Genomic DNA, 20,544 nt, shown 5'->3' on the forward strand with positions numbered 1-20,544 from the left:
GAGACCTCTTAGAATAGTGGCAGTTCTGGCCCCATCTTAAGATCTCATCTCTCCCCCAGCTGTAGGACTGAATCACTTAAGATGATTGGGAGGCAGAAGGGAAGCTGTTCCTTCAGATGTCATCCTTCATGAAGAGAACAGAATCCTCAGGGATGCTACCAAAACACCCATCTCCTTAACCTGGATTCTGTTCCCAAGAGAAAACACCTCCCATCACCCACACACCCTGCCAATCACTTTCAGCCAGGACAACCCATCTGAATATCATCTGTGGTACACAGAGAGGAGAGAGAAGTCTGTTCTGAACAGGCCCAGGGCAGGCCTTTGGGAGGCCTGGTGAAACTGAGCCACTAAGGCTTAGACCTGGGCTTATGGTCCACATTCAGGCCGACTTTGTAATAGTTACAAGAACCCAAAGAGGTACCCTTTGGAAGAAGGACCCCAGCCCAGTGCTGCTTGCCCAGAGTTAGGTAACAGTGCAGACTTGGAGTCAGACTCACTTGGATTTGAATCCCTGCTCTGCTGCTTATAGCTATGTGACCTTGAGCAAGTTATTTAACTCTTTTTGTTCACTTATAAAATAGGGATAACAGTACCCATTTCACAAGTAGTAGTGAGGATTGAATGAGTTAATACACGGAACAATGCTTAGCCCAGTACCTGGCCAATCATAAGCCCTCAGTAAGTGGTAGCTGTTACTATCATAACCATTGTCATAATCATCATCCAGTTAGAAACACAGGAATCTTCTCCTACTAAATCCCTCCCCATGTACCCACGCTAACACTGTCCCTCAAAGGAAGCTTCTTGGCCAGCTGCGTGTTCTCTGCTGACCAAGGCCAAAAGTGAGAGCATGAGGAATGGAGCCTGAGACCACCCGGAGAGTGGTGTTTCTGAGAGCAGAGGCTTTGCGTGGGGAGGTGCCATCCCTGGGGAATGCTCCGCCAGCCTGGCAGCAGGCGCCTGACGCTAGCCAGCCACCTCTTACCCTGACAGGCCCAGGGAGAGCAGCTGAGCAAAGTCACGTCATGTGAACTCCCGTAATGGGGACCAGCAACTCCCTTACCACCAGGCTGTGGTCTTAAAAAGAAACCAGGGCAAGGTCTGCTGAGCTAGAGCATCTACTCCCTGACTCAGTCTGGTCTGGGACAAGCGAACATCCACGCCTAACTCCCAGCTGTTGGCCAGAGCTGATTTTTGTCAGATCATTAGCATGAATTAGATTTAAATTGGGTGGTTTAACTCTTTCTGTTGTTCCCCCCTTTGGTGATTTCAAAATGAAAATAGGTTCAAGTTTGACCTTGTGAGTCTGCAAGAAGTACGAAGAGCTGTGAGTGCAAGCATGACAATATATGTATGTGAATGGCAGTGCCGTATGGTGTGTGTCTGTGACTCAGTTAAGAGGAAGGAGCCCTAGAGGACAAAGAGGAGCAATTTGGGGGGAAGAGTGACAGCTTCTCTCCACCCCCTCTCTTCCTGACCCAAGGGAAGCACATACACCCTGGGGGGGCCCTTTGCAGGGAATGGTCCCAGTAAGCATGGTGGGAGACATCTGAAATGGTAGACGGGTGGGTTTGGTAAATGCCATGGACTCACAGTGTCCTCTTTCCCCTGACGGCCCCACCACCCAAAGGAGGAGGATGTGGTGATTGAAGACTTTGAGGAAGATTCAGAGGCTGAAGGCAGCGGGGGCGAGGATGACATCAGGGAACTTCGGGCCAAGAAAGTGGCTCTGGCCAGAAAGATAGCCGAGCAGCAGCGTCGCCAGGAGAAGATCCAGGTGGGGCTTGCCTGGCAAGGGTGCTACCCAACAAGGTAGTGGCTGTATAGAGTATGAGGGGGGTGTGGGCAAGGAATAGGAGTGAGTGGGACCCTCTCAGGAAGGATCTCACAGTGTCCTGTCTAGTACTTCCTCCCTGTTTTCTTATTCCACCACTAAATTCTGGTAGCACATTTCATGCCTGGGGTCTTCTTCTCCTGGGTTCCAAGGCAAAGTCAGGTTCTTCTCAGAAAATCTGATGAAAGCTTCTCCCCCAGTGATGATTTATAAATACATAATCAAGCGTACCATACGTACATGATCCTTCATACAATTTCAGGGGTTTCACAGTTCCCCCTGAGCCTTATCCAGATCCTCCTCCTGGAGAGGCCCTGGAATCTCGGCTGAGAGCACGAATTCTCAGGGGAAAGAATATCACAGGCACAGTCTACTTACCTGGATTCCCAGTGTAATTGAAGAGCCCCCTCTAGACAGACACTGTCTTCACCCTCCCAGAAAGAAACTACTTAATCTCCACACGAGGACTTCCTCCACCATCAGCCCTCTCGTGCACCATACCCTCATTTCCAGCAAGTTTTTCTTTCTGAATATCCCAGCTCACTTCCTCTTATCTAGGGCTCAGTGGAGACAGTGATTAACTGTATGTATGGGGACGCATCAGGCCACTCCCCTCAGTCTCTTCAGGAATGTCTGTTTTCAAGTCTTTTTTCAGCTGCTCCTCTCCTTTGGCCCAGAGCCTAAGAGCGTGTGATCAGGCAGACCTGATTGCAGTCCAGGTTCCAACACTTACTGCTCTGTGATGGTGGGCAAGTCGTTAACTTCTCTGAGCCTGTTTCCTCATCAATAAAGTGAAAGTAGTAACAGCGCCTATCCCTTAGCTTCGCTGTGAGGCTGAAATGAGACAGTGCCTGCCAAGTGCTTGGCACAATGCATGTCGTGTAGTATGTACTCCATAAATGGTCACTATGGCCTGACATTAGTGTAACAGTCCCTCAGACAGAGCCCTGGCCTGGGAAGGAGAATGAATACCAGTTGGGATCCATCATTCCTCAGACATATTCATGACCCCACTGGAATCAAGTGTATAATACCTTGACCAGCATCATCCATCATGGCGGCTGCCTCTATGCATCTGCATGTAAACCTCTGCTGGGTCCCTCAAGTCAGCTTCATCCTCCAGCTTCTGCCCTGTGACTCTTTTCTTCTTCACCCTCAGTCTTCCCAAAAGTCCTGTCTGTACTCACCATGTCCATTTCTTGACTTCCTGTTCACTCTTGACCCAGCAGCTGCAGGACATTGTGCCACATACCACCAAGAACCTGCCTTTATCAGACCTCTGCCTCGTCGTAGTTGACTTCCCAGGGCTTTAGAGCCTGAAACCACCTTCCTCCAGCTCCATTTAGCACAAATGAACCCTCGTCTTTTCTTTCTCTCTTGACCATAGGCTTCCTCACCACTATTTTTTTTTTTTTTTTTTTGGTCTCCTCCTTCCTTTCTACTACTTCTTAGTCTCAGTGAGCAGAGTTGGTGTTCGGCAAACATTTGTTCAATGACTTAATAGACGGTAGCAACTAGAACGTCATCTGAAATTTCTCCCTGGTTTTTAACCTTCTTACCTAATTTTTTTTTTACCAAATCCTGTTTTTTCAGTCATTTATTCCTTCCCCTCCTATTTCCGTTGCCACTACTACTATTCTAGTTCAGGTGCTTGCTTAAATTGTAACAATCAAGGCCTCAACATTGTACAGCTCCAGAGGGTGCCATTTATCTTGTGGTCAGTGAATGGCGCCTCCTGGAGGCGTGCAGTACACAGTCATAATTACCATCTACTGCCTCCAGTGCATCTTACCTGTTCTTATCATTCCCTTCCCAAAAGAGCCACTGCCCTGCTCATACATCATCAGTGCCTTTGCTTGGCCAATAAAATAAAGTTTAATTTTTTATTATGGCATTTAAGACTTTCTGATCTGTTCTCAGTTTTTCCAGCCTCTTCTCTCACTACTTCATCCCCATGATCCTTTACTACCTGTGTGGCATGGGGCAAATGATTTAACTTCTTCGAACCTGTTTTTCTGTCTACTACAAAATAAAAATGATGATAGCACCTTTTTAGAGGCTGAGATGAGACAGTACCTTTCAAGTGTCCATCGAGATATGTAGGCTCTCCTGCCTGGACAACAACGCTAACCTTGCTCTCCACTCACTCTCCCCTAGACATGCTCAGCCCTTTCCCACTCTTGGGTCTTGTTAATGCCACTCCCTCCAACTAGAGTACCCTTTTCTTGCTCCACATTTCCCGTTACCTGTTGAAATTCTATTCCTCCTTCAATCCCCAGATGAAACTCCCATCTCCCCCAGTGAAGCCTTCCTCATTTCCCCCCAGAAGGAATTCATCATTCTTTGCTCAGTGTTCTGTAGCATTGATTTATACTTCATTTGTGAAACTTGTATCATGTCTCAGATTACAGTTCTTTCTGGGCTTTTTTCCCCACTGTACTGTGACCGCCTTGGAATCAGGGACCAGGTCTTCAGTTTAGCAAGTGGTATCGAACATCTACTATGCTAACGGTTGGAAGACACAGAAGTGAGCAAAAAAAGTCACCTTCCTGAGTGTACAAGCAGCAGCCAGTGTTTAACAAGTGACGTGACATGTGAACCAGTATTGTAGAAGGAAGTCGAGGATGCTTCCTTTCTGCTCTGGGAGCACAGAATGAGGGATCCGTCTGTCTAGAGCACCACGTTCAGCTTTGCCTCTCCCAGCGACAACCAGTACCTTACAAGTAGGAGGTCTTCTCGAAAATGTGACTTCCAGTGCCCTTGGCCGCCCCTCTCCGGGAGACCTGTTCTCCCCTTCAGCTCTCTCAGAGGAGGCTGCTCGGGCCCCAGCCCTGAGGGCTTCCCAGGGGCTGGCCGCAGCTCAGGGTGCCATGGCCCCTTTAAGAACAGGCCCCACATGCACCGCTGCTGGCGGCCCTGCCTCCTGTCCGCCTCCTTCCTCCAGCCTCACAGCCACAGGAGGATTTCTCAGCAGAGGAAAAATTCCCCCCTTCCCTTCCCCCCCCTTTAATGCCCGGGGCCCTTCACTTCCATAATTCTTCATTTTCCAGCCTTGAACGTAAGCCAGACACATCTGTCTGGCCATATGCGTGAACCCTGGAGTCTGTGCCGAGGTGGCTGTAAAACAGGGCCGGTGAAGGCCCTTCTGGGAGAGCACACACATGTGTGTGCCCTCGGGCCATTGGCTCCCTGCCCAGAACCACCGGGGCTTCAGCGCTCCAAACCCATGTTAACCTTTTCTTATTTTTCCTCTTTTTGTTTAATTTAAGGGGGGAAAATCCCAAGGAAAAGGTATAAATTGTCCTGGGAGTAGGGGAGAGTCTCGTAGCTTGAGAGGCCATTATTGTTGGCAGGTACCTGGGTCACACTAATACAATAAGGAAGAGAGGAGTGAGTGAATTCAGATCGGAGGGATGGGCTGTAAATTACACTGCTCTGAACTCCATCAGTCTCCAGGGGTGTTAGCTGAGAGGTGTAAGGCAAGTCCCCAGCTCCCAGCGCCTTTTACAGAGGCAGCAAAACAGGAACCACACATGTTTGGGGAAGGGGATATGAAGATGGGGTTGAAAAAATCCTCCTGGCCCCCATGATGGCTGTAAAGTCCAAGTGAGAGCTGGGGCTGTTGCCACACCCCCTCTTCTCTGCTCTCACCTAGACCCCTGGGCCCAAGTCATCTGTGGGGCTGGGGGAGGTGAGGCCTGGCCTCACTCCGCAGCTTGTCCCTCCCTGCTTCCGGCATTGCACAGAGGCTGGTGAGTGGGGCCGACTGGAGGTCAGAAAAGGGGTGTGGGGAGCTCTCTGGGCCTGTGCAGCTGGAGCCGCAGCCCAGGCAGGCCCCTGGATGCTGGGGGGGCCAAGCCCGCCCACCTGGGGACTTGAGGCCACACTCAGGCTCAGTCCAGACTTAGTCTTGTTGCCTGAGACAGCTCTTCATATTGCATTGGTTCTGCCCACCTTGCTGCTTTCCACCTGAGTTCTTTTCATTCCCCTTGCCATTCTTGGGAGGTGTCCAGAGACCAGAACAGGGTACAAGGTTTGTCTGGGAAATTGGTCAGAAGTGCTTCATTCCTCATCAGGCCCCCTGGGCAAAGCAGTCACTGAATATCCTCCTTCAGCCATGAGGCGGGACCTCTTGGCACCTCATGTTGGCCCTGGCCCTGTGAATCCCCCACCTCCTCGCCTCCTCTCCTCGGCCTCCTCACTGCCTCCATGAGGCTTTGCTGTGATTTGTGCTGCTGTCGGGCGGGGTCAGGTTTCCTGAGCAGTTGCAAACATCCCACCTGAAACATAACAGGCTCTTCCTCTGGCCACAGCTATTGTTCCCCTCAGCATTATGGCCATAGTCCTGCTCTGTAGCCAGCAATGACATGTGTTCTGAAAATAGCTTTGCTCCCCTGTCCCCTTCCCGCCCACCCACCCCTCCTGAAGATGCAGTCACTCCTTTGTGGTGGCCCCAGGAGTTTCACTCTAAATATAGCTACAGCCCTTTCACATTGCCACCCAGCTGGGGGGGGGGGGCCATTATGGAACAATGGGGCATCCACAGAGCCCCCCACACCTGTATGGAAGCTAGCGGAAGGCAGACACTCAGCCCTGGCTCCTAGCTGTCGGAGGCAGGGTGGGAGCCAGTGCACTACCAGGCCAGGGGCACGTTCACGCCAGGGCAGGAAAGCACATCAGCCTGTGGAGCTGGGCAACCGCCCTCCCCATCCGAGCCCACTCCGGTGTCCCTGCAGACTGTGGTGCCGCGCCTCCGGTTTGTCTAGCCACTCCCACCTCCCTGGTTCCAGCAGCATCCACAAGGTCCTGTCCTCCTACAGAATGGTCGGGCCACTGGTGGAATGCCCTTGGGCTGCTACTGGACTGGGAGCAAGCTCAAAGGTGCCATACTTAGCCCTCCCACTCCCTGTCCATCAGGAAAAAGGATACCCTTCTTTGGCTTTCTCAGACGAAGAATTATCAGATCAAATTCAGTCAGATTATCGTTCAACTCTGAGATTCTGTGATTGAGTTCAGTGAGCAACTAAGGGGTATCCAGCTGTACAAGAAAAGAAAGTGGTCTCCGCGAGCACCTTACAGCCCAGTTTGAAAATAAGCTCAGTCCTCATAAAACAAGAAATAACAAACAAGTCATCATAAGTGTAACATTAAAACAGAAAGCAAGTAAATATGAATCTCTGTGGTTGGGACTTTGGACATGTAGAGAAGGGATCCTAAGCAGTGATTTTCCCACTAGCCATCCACCCCAAGGGAAGATGCTAAGCCACTGCTCCCAGGGGAAGCTGGTGGTCTGCCCAGATCTGCTCCCTTTGCTTTCTGAGGGCACAAGAAGGAACTGCCTGCCAGTGGTTATCTCACCAACTAGTCCTATTTTTCATTTCATTTCCACTTTTTCATTTTAAAAAAATACACCCACACCGTTGAATACACACACACACACACACACACACACACTCCACTATGAGTCTTACAATAGAAATCAACAGTCCTCCCCCCACCTCTCCCCTCCCCATCCCCAGTTCTGCTCCCCAGTGGTTTCCCCAGAGATCTACCCTCCTGGATTCATCGAGGCTGAAAGTGGAGTTGGACAAGAAGAAAGGAAACTGATGTTTGCTAAGTTACTAATACCTATATCAGGCACCTTTGCTAGGTATTTTCACATACACAGTGAATGTGAAAAATTGCTGTGTTACAAAACATATTTCTGGTGAAGACATTGCTCTAGCCAGAGAGGCCCAGGGATGAATACTCTATCACCCTACAGGGGGAAGGAAGCCACCTCACTGCCTGTGGAGCCCCTAAGCAGAAGAAAGACCAAAGAAGGTCTTTTCCTGGTCTGGCTCTGCCTAGTGATCTGGGTTCTCCAAGTTCCACAGCTCCTGTGTGAGCTAGTTACATTGTCTGTATCTGTAATTCTCAGTGTCTCAGTGTTCAGCAGATCAACATCACAAAGTCATCCCCACTGCAATGGAGAGGGAACTTAGTCCCCAAACATGAGCACCCTTCCTGGAGATACAAGCCAGCTGGCTTCCTCATTAGAGGTTGTTGTTTCTCATCTCTTCACCAGTTTCCCACCAGCTTGCTCAAGGATGCTCCCACATCTCAGAGAAAGTAGGTTACCTAGCACCTCCCAGAGACAGAGATAAGGTCTTTTCTCTTCCTCACTTTATGGCCGTTGGGTGCCCATTCCCGTGGGTCTGACTCAGTGTCTGTGCTTTCCTTGGGTTCCCAGTACATTGTCCAAAGGCCATTGTGGCCCAGCCTTAGCTGCAGTTAAAAGGGTTACTGTGAAACTCTCCTTCCGGGTCAGCACACTTGACTCACGGCCAAGGCCCATCTCTCTGAATCACAGCATTCCTATGGTACCCCCTCACCCCTACCAGAGGCTTCTGCAGCTTTTTACTCATACAAACAAAAATAAATCTCACTACCGGCCTCTGAACTCCACAGCAGCATGCTTCCCCCTTCTCCCCAAGTGTCCCACGGCTGTGAGTGGGGACTTGGCAATCTCCCCACCGACATCACTTTTTCACTCCCTGCGCATCCTGTGTCCTTCTCTCACCGTGCAACCCAGAGATCGGAATGGGACGTGACGGCCGGCACAGGCGCCGTGCACAGCTGCCAGGAATCTGACGGGTAAAATCTGGAAAAGTTGGGAGGGCAAATGCTAAACACACACACACACACACACACACACACACACACACACACACACACACACACAGCGCCGCTCAGAAAGGGCCGGAAATACAGACACCCATAGGGGTGCCTGCAGACTCTCAAGCCCCCTCAGTCTGCCATTCTTTCTGAGGGGACTGGGCCAGACTCATGACCCACATATGACCCCCAGAGGCCCGCTGGTACCCCAGGAGGAGAGGGGCAGCTTCGTTTTATCTCCTGAGACTCTGTGAGGGCATGTGGGGAACAGGAAGCAGTTGTGTGGTGACTCACTGGGCAGAGCCAGGTTAAGGGAAGTTGTCTGCGGGCGTCCCTGGGACCGGATGATGGCAGCACAGCTCCGACCCTCACACAGCATGACCCCACCCCACCCGAGGGAACCAGAAAGGCTACCACCTCCACCAGAGGCTGTGGCCTGCTCACCTCTCTGACCCTGAGCCAGAGCTTCAAGAACTCTTGACGGTTTGAGCTTCTCCGGGCCCTGTTGCTGTATTTTTCTTCTGTCATCAGAACACCCAGGTGGGCTCATCCTCCTTTGGCCACCTGGTCAAAGGCCTCATCCCCACTGCCAGTCCTAAAGGTAGGATGGCAGAAGGTTTGGGGAGCTAATTGTTCACATGGAAAAAATTGGCTGTCAGTTCCACTTCCTGGTTGAATTCAAAGCACGGTTGGAGTGTCATTCCTCAAGGCAGAACTGAGATGTGTGCAGGAGTCTCAGGGAGCCGGAGGGAAAACACCAAGACCTGGGAAAATGAGGAAAGGTGCCCTGATGCTGTCTGCCTGAAGGAGAAAGGGCAGGGACTTGTTAACTGAACCTGAGCAGAGACCATTTCCTCATCTTACAAAATACCCAAGCCAAGTTCAGTGGAATGTGTGTCACCCTCTAGTTGGCAGCCCTGTGGGGAGGGGCAGTGACCCAGGTCTCCTGGGAGGGTGGCCAGCAGCAGTGGTACTTTCCCCTAATGAGATGAGATCAAATAGGAAGACTTGAGCAGACAGGGCCTCTCAAGTCGCATTTCTCATGCCTGCCAGCGTCCTGTGGCCTGTGCCTTCCACCAGCTGTGGTGGCAGTGGCAGCATCGCCTTACTCATAGGGAGAGGTCCCCGGCAGGTCACAGAGAAGCCACCCCCATCACTTGAAGCCATGCCCTTTCAGTTTTACTGTCATTGTCAGTGAAACCTGAGCAGCCTTCCTTGCTGACTGTTAGTGGCCAAGGCCCAGCAGTATGGGCCTCATCTCAGTTGGCACGCACGTCTACTTCCCCTGCCCTGCACCTGCACGTCTCTGCAAGTTGCTGTGTGACAGAAGGCCATGGGAGGGCGTGGCAGGGCTGGTACCTGCTCGCCTGGCCCCTGCCAGGTTTGTGTTTATGCCCTCCGGCTCTATACAGGGAGCAAGCTGTCTGGGCAGATGCCAGCGAATCAGTTGTCTCTTGGCCGTGGTTCCCAGAAGAGGAAGAGGCCCAATAGTGACCATATACCGTAGTGACGGACATACCCAGAGCTCTCTTGAAGGGCTACTGTCATTTAAAAGGCTCTGTCAGACATGAAAAAATTGGGCTTCCATGGATGCGCCCAGAGGTTCCCCAAAAGACACCAAAGTCTGTAAGGCTAACACACACAAGGCAATGTGCTTTCCAAGGTGTGAGGCTCAGACCGCTGGTGCTACCATGAGGTGGTTTTTAAGTGGTGCACAGAAGACACTTGAACTTTTTATTACGAAAATGTAGCATGCACTAGTGAACATGACTAGGACATTACAAATCCATGATACCAAGGACACGACCACTTAGAAGAGGTTAAGCAAAAAAAGTGAGTTGACATTAAAGTCACGTTAAAGAAGAACATCAAGTAAATAATTATATAGATTTACAGAGTTGTGGCAAAGGAGCAAAGTAGAACACAAGCACCAACGTTTAGAAACCACTGTGTTGGTCAAGGGGAAGGAGGTGGCGTCTGGGTGTTGCTCTTTGCAGACATGTGAGTTATCAACACTGATAGACTCCTGCTGCTGTGGGGGGCTTTGGTATTAATTATTAGTTGTCAGCATCACTTTCTTTGTATAGCTTTTGAACTTTTTTTTTTCTTTTTAAAGCTACACAGTAAATTGAAATAACAGATTCTGCTTTGGATATACTTAAGTGTCTGCATTGAGAAGTACTCCTCTCTGTGCTACCAATATACGTGAAACCACTCTCATATCCTCCAAAGAACCTAGCTCTCCCTTGTTGAGCTTAGCCCCAGGTCTTTTAGACACCATCACCAGTGCTTTCTCAGTCCCAGGCCATTTGGTCTATATGGGTTTTTACTGCAATGCTCTGCCCAGTCCCTGACAGGGGCTTTGCTGCTCCCCTGGGGGTTGGGGGAGAGGTTCATTGGGGCAGGATGCTGACACACAGTGAAGTCAGGGCCCTGGCTTGCCTGCTCACTGGCTCACTCACCATTCTGTGTCCCTGTAGGCCGTCCTGGAGGACCAGAGTCAGATGAGGCAGATGGAGCTTGAGATCAGACCCTTGTTCCTCGTTCCAGACACCAATGGCTTCATTGACCACCTGGCTAGTCTGGCACGGCTGCTGGAGAGCAGGAAGTACATCCTGGTGGTGCCCCTCATCGGTGAGTCAGGCGGGAAGGCCAGATCGGCCCGCACGTGCGCAGCACCCTCCACACACATGCCCCGAGGCCCGAGGCCAGGCAGGCAGAGCCCTGCTGTGCGTGTGTAAGACAGGATTTGCAGGGAAGTAGGGAATGCGTGGGGCAAGGAAAATTGTTTAATAATCAAAGCAGTTCAGATTATTATGGCTGATCCATGGCTTAAACTGCTTGAGCAAATGAACTCCTGTGTCCCAGCAACCAGAGGCTGCATGAGCCCAGCCCTTGTTTTTATCCTTATAAAGCTTGCAGTAAAACAGCAAAGCTGGTTCCCGTTATTGGTAAACACTCAGCCCTGGCAGATAACGGCAGTGCTGCTGGGTGGTCTGGCAGGGAGGCTGGGAGGATTTTGAAGTGGTTAGATGCCTTTGGTCTGATTGTCTTGTAGCTTTTCATGATCATTTTGTAGGTTCGAGGTAGGATTCTTCTGGCCAATGTCACCCTAAGGTCAGACTGATGGGCAACGTCCAGAGTAAGCCCACAGCTCCTACCTGTGGATTCCTGTCTGGTCATCAGTGCTGGTGCAGCGTCATCATCTCAGGACCCTAGCTTGCTCCCAGCCCTCTAACCAGAGGAGCCCAGCTGGGCCTCCCAGATTTCTGATTGCAGGGAACTGTCGAGGTCCTGGGTTCTCGGAGGGCTGTGGTGGGTCAGCCTCAGGACCCCTAGGCTTTGGGCTCTGGGCTCCTGTCTGATGTAGCTGATATAGCTGATGGCTACACTGTGGAGGAAGAGGGTCTGGGAGATGATCAGAAGCCCAGGCCTTTTAATGTCCCCCTCTCAGCAGCCACTTGGAGCAAGTTCGGGAGCCCTGTCCTCTAGTAAAGCTGCCAAACTGGCAGTCTGCCTGCCAAGCCACCTCTGACATCCATGCCAAGATGTTCCATTGGGCCTTCCCTCCCAGTCCCAAGTGTCTTAGTGCCAGATGGGGGTGGAAACAAAGGGCAGGAAACATCCGCCCCTGCAGAGGCTGCAGAACCCTGGGGGGTTGTGGGAAACACATTAGCACCACCTGAGAATGTTGGCACTGAAGCAGCCCTCCTCCCCGCCTCCACCCTCCCCGTCTTCCTTCCCCCTCCCCATGTGGCCTGGCCAGAACCTCTTAAACCCAGGCCCTCAGACCTAAGGGAAGGTTCTCTGTTCTTTAGAAGCAGAGCAACTTCTGTGACCAGGGCAGAGCAGCAAGACCATCAAATTGTCCCAGGCTTGCTCTCTTCCTCTACTGGGTCCTAGGGTGAGATGGCTTTCCACCCTCTGGCCAGAGGATTCAGGATATTTCTCTGTGCTTTCATAGGCCTCAGCTACCCAGGAGATTTCCAAGGAAGAAAGTGAATTGGTCACTGCTAGATGGTCAGAAAATGGTGTAGCCAAGAGAGGTTGCTCAGAAGGCGCCTCAGATACCATCCCCAGCTGGCAGGGTCCTTGGTCACCAGCACTGATATGTCCCACTGCGTGCTCAATCTCCTCGTTCGTGGGAGCCAGTGAACGGCAGAGCTGCAGCCCTTGCACTTGAGGAACTTATGGTCCAGTAGGGAAAGTCAGATTTCCTGGGGAGGGAGCACACACGTGAGAACACCCAGAGGATACACAGAACAAATAAATGAGCCCCGGTGGTGTTGGGAGCAGACCACTCTGTTGCAGCTGCACATGCCAGCTCCCTGAGCCTTCCGTAACTGGCCAGGCCCCCAAGCTCTTGGGACATCAAGGGGGCTCCTGTCCACTAATACTTCCCTTAATGGACTCATGCCTTCTGCTTTGAGCAGCAAAGGGTTAAGCCTACAGCTTTCGCTGCTTGTTTCTTCTGCTCTTTAACCTGCTCTGTGCTCCTTAGGCCTGACCCCAGCATCGAGAAGCCCTGCCTGGTGCAGAAGCACAAACAAGCTTCCCCTTTGAAGCCTGTTTAGCTTGGAAGCAGGAAAGCAGATTTTGGGATAGAATACCAGTTTTTCCTGTTTGATGTTCTTTGCTACACCATCCATCACCACCCCCACCCCCACAGCCATGCTTTGTATGGACACTGCAGCCTCAGGTTGCTGAGAGCGTGGGCATCACGCGTGTGTGCGTGTGTGCGCACGCGCACACTCACATGGGCCCTTTCCAGAAAGTGTCTCTGAATACCCAGACAGTGAGTGCCAGGCTCACCATGGAACAGCATGCTCACGCTGACTCCCCAGGCCATGAATCATTGCACTGAGGAGAGGCCTCAGACCCCAAACTCTCCCGGAGCCCCCAAGGAGTGCATATTTCCCACTTGACCTCAGGCTTTTGGCTGGAATTTTGGAAAGAATCTTCACCAGAAATGAAGCCATGTCCTAGACACACAGGCAGGCAGTAGACAGACACACACAAACACACACACACACGTGCATTATCAGAAGAGGTAGATGTGCCAAGGGCATGGTTTGGGGGAATATCGAGGTCCTTCCAAGTGAGGCTGTGGGTCCTGCTTCCCACGTGGTGACCTCGTTGTTCTCTGCCAGGGAGGTGGAGTATAAAAAGTGGCCATCAGCAGTAGCCAAAAGCTCCTCCTGGGCTGCTGTAGTTGGGGTCCTAAGTAGATGAAGGAAAGTACCTCTCTTTGCCTTCAACTGCTGCATACCCTTGCCTCTCCTGAGGGGCCCTTTCAGTTGGATCCTATAACTAAGGAATGCAATAGAGGGGCCAGGTTTCTTCCTCAGAATACAGCAACCCCAGAAAATCCTTTTAAGTTCCTCGCGGGAGGAGCGTGGGGCCAAGGGGAAGAGATAGAAAGGGGAGGGGGCACTGTGGAAAGCCTGGGGTACCTCTTGCCCCCTCCATGTTTCCCTCTTACCCTAGTTTCTTCAGAAGACTCCTATAGGGCAGGGTAGGTTCCGTGGTCTCGGAAGGGGCTGGGGAGGAAAGTGAGTGAACCTAGGCCTAGGGTGAGGGCAGACGTAAAAGCTGATCCCTTGTGGGAATTTTTCTCATCAGTGATCAATGAGCTGGACGGCCTGGCCAAGGGGCAGGAGACAGACCACCGGGCTGGGGGCTATGCCCGCGTGGTACAGGAAAAGGCCCGGAAGTCCATTGAGTTCCTCGAGCAGCGATTTGAGAGTCGGGACTCTTGCCTTCGGGCCCTGACCAGCCGTGGCAATGAACTCGAATCCATCGCCTTCCGCAGCGAGGACATCACTGGCCAGCTGGTGAGACCCCAAGCACCAGGGGAGAGCCCACAGCCAGCCTTCAGAACAGGGTCTCCGGGAGGAAGGGACTGACAGAAGGTCAGCCCCAGTAGCTGAGGGGTCTGCCACCACCAGATCCAACAGGTGGTGTTTCTTGCCCTCCCGATCACCCTGGGCACTGACTAGACCCAGCCAAGCAGGGCAGGGCAGGTATGGGAGGGACTTTGGGATGTGACCCTCCCCAGGGCCCCAGAGGCAGAGGGTACCTCTGCCTCCTCCACATGGCGCCCCCTCCTGCCCAGCAGTGCTTCTCACACTGTCTTCCTCTAGGGGAACAACGACGACCTGATCCTCTCCTGCTGCCTCCACTACTGCAAAGACAAGGCTAAGGACTTCATGCCCACCAACAAAGGTATGGCTTGGCAGCTCTCCTGGACAGTGGCATCTGCCTCAGCATCATCCATTCCCCTCCCTGCCTCGTCCTACCCACCCTCAGCCCTAGAGAAGGGCCTTCCACTGACCTGACCTGGGATGCCTGAGGAATCAGGACTCAGGTCTGAGGCTAGCTGGAGGACAGCCCAGTGTCCTGCCCTCCAGGGGGTCAGACCTCCCTGTCACAGCTCTCCCACTCCACCCTCAAGGAATGCCAGGTGAACCCTGGGCTAACTAGGTCTGAACCCAGCCCAGGGAGCCAGGCTGTAGGCAGTGAGCATCCCCACCTTGCGTGCATCCATGTCGTTCCTCGGGACCTCAGCGAGTTTTCTCTGACAGCAAAAGTACCTCCATGATTCATTGCAGCTTCTTCTGGCCATGGTCTCCTGAGCCCAGCCCTCTGCATTTCTGAAGAGGACAACCCCCAGTGGTCCCTGGGGCATACCTTCTCTTGGTCCTGTTCGCCTCCCTGCCCCTCTCACTTCATCCCTGGATGCTGACCCTACATCAGGCCCAGGGTAGAGATACGTCCCCAGCAGGTGATGGGCATTGTCTTCCTAGTCTCTACTTCATGAACTGTAGCACTTTGCTGGCTGGCTGGAGTTGGAGGCAGGTGAGAGTAGAGACTGAGCCCTCAGCTCAGTTTTCGAGACCTGCTTTTTCATGAGCAGAATCCCATCTTTGGGTCAAAGGCTCATGCCAGGGCTCTCTTCCCAGGTGAGGCACCTGACCACCTCATCCTCCACCGTGAACTTTCCTGCCTGCACAGCCCCATAAGATCACAGAGGCTCAGGTGTTGTCTGCTTTTGCCTCCTAGAATTCTGGCATTTCTTCCTGTGAAAGAAATTCCTAGGACCTCTTAACTCACTGTCATCTGCAGAGCTGGTCATTCTTATCATTTGGTTCCTATCTGCTTTTGGATAGAGTCTTGTCATTTTATCTCGCAGTCATTGTCACCCACCTCACTTCTCTGTGCATTTTCCTAGCCCTGGCTTTGGCAGCATCTTCTCTCCTGCATCTCCTCCTACCCCATCCACATTAGCACAGCCCCCTACTCTGCCTGAGCCTCTGAATCAGGCTGGTAAGGAGCCCCATGACTGCTGTTCCTCAGAGGTGTCCAACCATGCCCAGTCTCCCCAGTGCATTAAAGAGTTAGGGAGCTAGGGGAAGAAAGATGAGGAAGAGACCATATAAAGGTCATCAAAAAAGAGTGAAGGGTATCTGTTTGTGCCAACATAGAAGGATCTTTAAGATACATAGTGTGAGTAAGTGAATGTGGCTAATGATGGTCCCGGGGGAAAAAGTAAACGTGCAAAGAAATCCGGAAAGAAACAAGTCGCATGGCTTGCATGTCCTGTCCCTTAGGGCCAGACCTAGGGCATTCAGGTGGTCAAAAGGAGGCCTGGCTGAGCTGGAGGCGCTTTGCTTGCTTGCCCCAGAAGCACCCTCTGAAGGAGAGGTAGGCAGGATCGCAGAAGGCCTTGTTGGGAAGTGTGGTTAGGATACTGCCGTGGCCCCACCCCAGCCTCGGAGCTGTTTCTTTCTGAGCAGAGACGTGTTTTGGCTTTGGCCCTACTAATCTCCCCACCCCCACTTCACCCCAAACAGCCTTCAGGAACCCATTGCCATCCTGGGGACCGCCCCTATCAGAATTACATCAGCAACGGCTGGTGTAATCAAACCCCATTTGTCAGTGTGAATTCTTAGCAGATTAACTTGTCAGATACACAGAGGAACCGTCACCAAATGTTTATGTGTAAACGATGTTGAATTTTAAAATCATGTGGATTATGGCGGATGGGGCCTGACAAGATGACAGTCTCTGGTTTCTAACAAAGTGAAGTTACCAGTGTCAAAACAGAGGATGTTTATTGTTAAAAATGTCTCAAAGTATCCACAGAAACCCCTGCAGACCCCTGCCAGCAACACCGGGCCTTGGTTGGCTGACCTAAAGCCTGGGACTCGCCTGGTCTGAGTCCCAGGGCAGGACTGGTGAGGCTGCAGACAGACTCAGGCAGCCAGCTGGGAACGCCGCACATCACCACACACCACCAGCCCCCCACACTGACACCCCTGAGGGGCCAGCCCAGGCAGCTGAGTGGTCTCAGCATCTTTACCCATGACCTCCTTTCTCTCCCTGTCTACAGCTCCTTGCCTCTTCCCCTCACACCCACATTCCACTTTTCCCCGCCTCTCGCCACCATCAACACCACGAGCCTCCCATCCTGAGGCCGACAGCCAGTTCTCAGCCTCCCTGCCTGGAGCTGGCAAGCCGAAAACTGCTCAGAGCAGACGCGAATCTTTGCAGTCCCCCAGCCCCGCCAGCCCACACAGCCAGTGCGCACCGCAGGACACTTCTTATGCCTCACTGTCATGGACCTCTGTCAGGAAACAGCCAGCCTGGGGCTGAGGAGTGGTTCTGCCACCTGAGTGGGATTGCAGGGGTGAGGGTGTCACTTGTGTGACTACTTGGCCCCAATTAAAATTTTCCCTAATACATCGAAGGTAGGGAGCTAGGGAGAGAAAGCTGAGGGAAGAGATCGTGCTAAAAAAATGAAGCATCTCCGTTTGTGCCAATATAGAAAGACCTTTCAAATACGCAGTTTGAGTAAAGTAAATGTAGCTAGTATGATCCCAGTGTTGGGAGGGTGGGAAGGGGAGTTTATACTTACAAGTATATGTACTTGCAAATATGCACAAAGAAATCTGGAAGGATACAAATCCTGGGAGCCAGACGGAGGGCATGGAGAGTTTGGGGAGGATGACCCTGACTTTACCTTTCTTTTTTCCTCTTCTGTGCTGTTAGAGATTTTCACCTTATACATGGATTACTTTTATTTAATAGAGAAGATCACTTGGGCATAGCCTCAGGGCCACCTTGGCACAGCTGCTCTGCCAGGGATCCTTCCCCTCCCCTTCTCAGAGCTCCGTGGAGCTGACCCCTCCCCCACATCTGAGAGCCCTAGATACACTTTCTGTTCCATCTTTAGTTTCCCTCTTGATACCTAAAGCACAGACCTGCTGACCATGGAAGGAGAAGGTGTACAAAGGCCGAGTGTTGTGAGTCCAGGAGTACCACACAGTCAGAAGGAATGGAAGGAAAAGGACTGCATCTGCTCCCTCAGTTCAGAGCCTGGGAGACAGGTCTGCAGAAGCCAGGTGGACTTAGCCCTTGGGATAGAAACCCAGCAGCCCAGCACGGCCCTGTCTAAGCCAGTAAGGGAGGGGCACTGTAGGCTGAGTCTGAGTGAGAGAAAGGACTTGTGGAAGGCCAAGATATGACTGACCCTGACCCTGACCCCTCAGTCACCAGGACCACATTCCCCTGCAGGGAAAAGGAGGCAGCCAATGCCCCCACCTCCACCCTCATCGAAAGCCTTTGGGTCTCTTGTACCAACAGAGGAGCCAATCCGGCTACTGCGGGAGGTGGTGCTGTTAACAGATGACCGGAATCTTCGAGTGAAGGCGCTGACGAGGAACGTGCCTGTGCGGGACATCCCAGCCTTCCTCACGTGGGCCCAGGTGGGCTGAGGGGGCCAATGTGGGGCCTGACCCCATGGAACCGTTCCTGAAAGGCCACCAGGTGCCCAGTGTAGCACGGAAGATGCCCACGTGCCCGAGCCACCAATCCACCCAGACAATAAACCATCCTCTTCCAACACACGCCGTGGCCGTGCTGTGGCGGAGCTGCTCCTCACAGAGCCCCTCCCCGAGGGTCGGGCGGAAGCTGCTGGGACCCTCCTGGGCTGCCAAGATTTAGCAGGGAGGTGGCTGGCTGCAGCGACAGCAGGTGGGCAAGCCAGGTGGGCCACCGTGCTCTCAGCCTTTTCCCTCCCCCTGTATAGTTCAAGGGCTGGGGAAGGCCTTCTCGCCCCAGAGACTCAGCCACTTTCGCAGGCAGAGACGGGGCAGAGGGTTGAGAGTTTCCGTCAGATGCAGGTGAAATCACAGGTCCCTTTAATCTTCAGAATCCCTGTCTGAATCTGTCCAGAGACTTAGGTTGTGCCATGAAGAGGGTGCCCAGGGTGTGTCTCCATCTCCCTGGGGCTGGGATTCCCCCATGGACCCACGCTGGGTTCCAGACACCGCATCCCCTACCCTCATATACCCATCATGCCCTTCTTCTTTCTGCCCTTATCATTCTGGGTTGGTTGTACCTTGCTGCTGGTTTCCCTTGGATGGTCATGGATCTAGAGGGGAGGGACATCTGGTCTTAGGCCCATGCTTCCTGGGTGGCCTTTACCTGCTTGCCACCCTCCACTCTCTGGCCTTTTTGCCATAGTTCTTGCTTCACTTTCCTCAAAGTCTTCTCAGTTCTTCCCTCTCCTCTCCTTGTCCTTCCTCCCTCCCTGCCTCCTGAGTCATCCCCCTCACCTCCTTCCCTGTCTAGGTGACCCCTTTCATCTCCCTGGTCCCCTCAGTTTCCTCACTTCAGTTCTGTGTCATACCGTTCTCACTCTAAAACTTCCTTCTCTAGTACCCATGGCAGGAACCTAACAAAGCTTTCTTCCCTCAGTCCTTCCTTCCTAGGCCCCTGTGCTCTGAGAAACTTCCATACTTGTGCAGCCCAGCCTGAGGGTAGGGTGGGCCAGTGCCAGGGAGGAGCATTGCCTAGCCTGAAGTTTTCACCTCTTCTCTTGTCTTAGCCCTCAGCTTTCCTGAAGGACTGACACAGGGCCCTTTGGCCTTTGAGTTTTTAGCTGGCACCCATGTTCAGAGTCTCACTGGGGAGGCTTTCCACTGCTAATGAGTTCTTCCAATCCAGGCCAGGGATAAAGGGGTTTTAAGGAGGAGCCAGGAGGAAGCCTTGATGGAGCCAGTTGGGGAATCCCCCAGAGCCTGGGAGCAAGGTGTGCCCTCCTGGAGGCCCAAGATTATGCCAGAAGGAGCAGGACTGTTCAGGAAGGCCAAAGCCAACAGTTTGGGGGTACAAGTCCCCCAGGGCCTCAGAAGACTGGGCTCTTTGGGGTACCTGCCTCTCCTTTGAGATCTTCTCCCCTGGATGAAGGCCGATGACGGGGTGGGTGGGAGACCCATTTCTCTTTTCTGTCCTGTTTGCAGCACTGGTTTTGTTTCCTTAATAAATTTTTAGTTATGAAACATACCTGACCTCTTGCTGATCTGTCTCTGGGACTGGGGAGTGGAGGAAGGGCCAAGACTCTGCACCTGTGTGAGGGCAGCCCTTTCCAGGCCCCTCCACCCACCCTGGTGCCACCCACCCAGGGCCTTGTGCACAGGCAGAAGAGAGCTGCAGGGTCGGTGCTCCTTGGTTACTGCTTTATTGCTGTTTGGTTCGAGTATAGAAAATGGAAGCGGCTCTAGGAGAGCCTGTGTACAAGGTAGAAAATATACAAACCCGAGGGAGGGAGAGAAGGGAGCTAAAGAGACCGCGTTCCAGCCCAGCCCAGCCTGGACTCGGGATGGGGGGCCGCCCGGGGTGCATGCAATAAATATGGTCCGGGGCCCCAGGGAAAGAGGGTACCGCGGGAGTGGGAGCCCGGGCACACCAGGGCTGTCTCAGCCCTTCGACTCCGGAACTCCCTGTCTTTGGTGGTCGGGGAGGGAAGGTTTGGCCCTGGGGCTAGTGCCACTTGTGCAAAATGAGGAACTTCACATTATCAGTCCCGGGGCAGGTGGGGGCGGGGGCGGGGGGCCCTCCGGCCGGCTCAGTCCCCTCCCCCGCTCCCCAACTCTGCCTGACGCTCCGACCCCGGCGGGGAGATTCACAGTGAGAATGGGTGTGGTCGCAAGGGCCGGAGGTAGGGCTGGGAGCGGCCCAACGGTGACACCCCTCCCCCCAAGAGC

The 20,544-nt window shown here is 52.8% G+C and overlaps 1 protein-coding gene across 6 annotated transcripts in view; it reads left to right on the top strand.

Annotated features, from left to right (window-relative positions):
- The window catches only part of SMG6 (SMG6 nonsense mediated mRNA decay factor), a 235,631-nt gene extending 215,802 nt beyond the window's left edge, over nt 1–19,829 (top strand). For 3 of the 6 annotated variants that reach the window (XM_049860652.1, XM_049860655.1, XM_049860656.1), the window contains 5 exons: nt 1,634–1,780; nt 10,975–11,128; nt 14,117–14,328; nt 14,638–14,719; nt 18,140–19,829. In XM_049860652.1, the coding sequence (XP_049716609.1) occupies nt 1,634–1,780; nt 10,975–11,128; nt 14,117–14,328; nt 14,638–14,719; nt 18,140–18,270 (726 nt within the window). In that variant the 3' untranslated portion in view covers nt 18,271–19,829. The other 3 variants (XM_049860651.1, XM_049860654.1, XM_049860653.1) reach the window with 3 other exon arrangements.
- The last annotated feature ends 715 nt before the right edge of the window (nt 19,830–20,544 follow it).

The sequence above is a fragment of the Elephas maximus genome, chromosome 19 (genome assembly GCF_024166365.1).
Source record: "Elephas maximus indicus isolate mEleMax1 chromosome 19, mEleMax1 primary haplotype, whole genome shotgun sequence".
Classification (NCBI taxonomy): Eukaryota; Metazoa; Chordata; class Mammalia; order Proboscidea; family Elephantidae; genus Elephas; species Elephas maximus.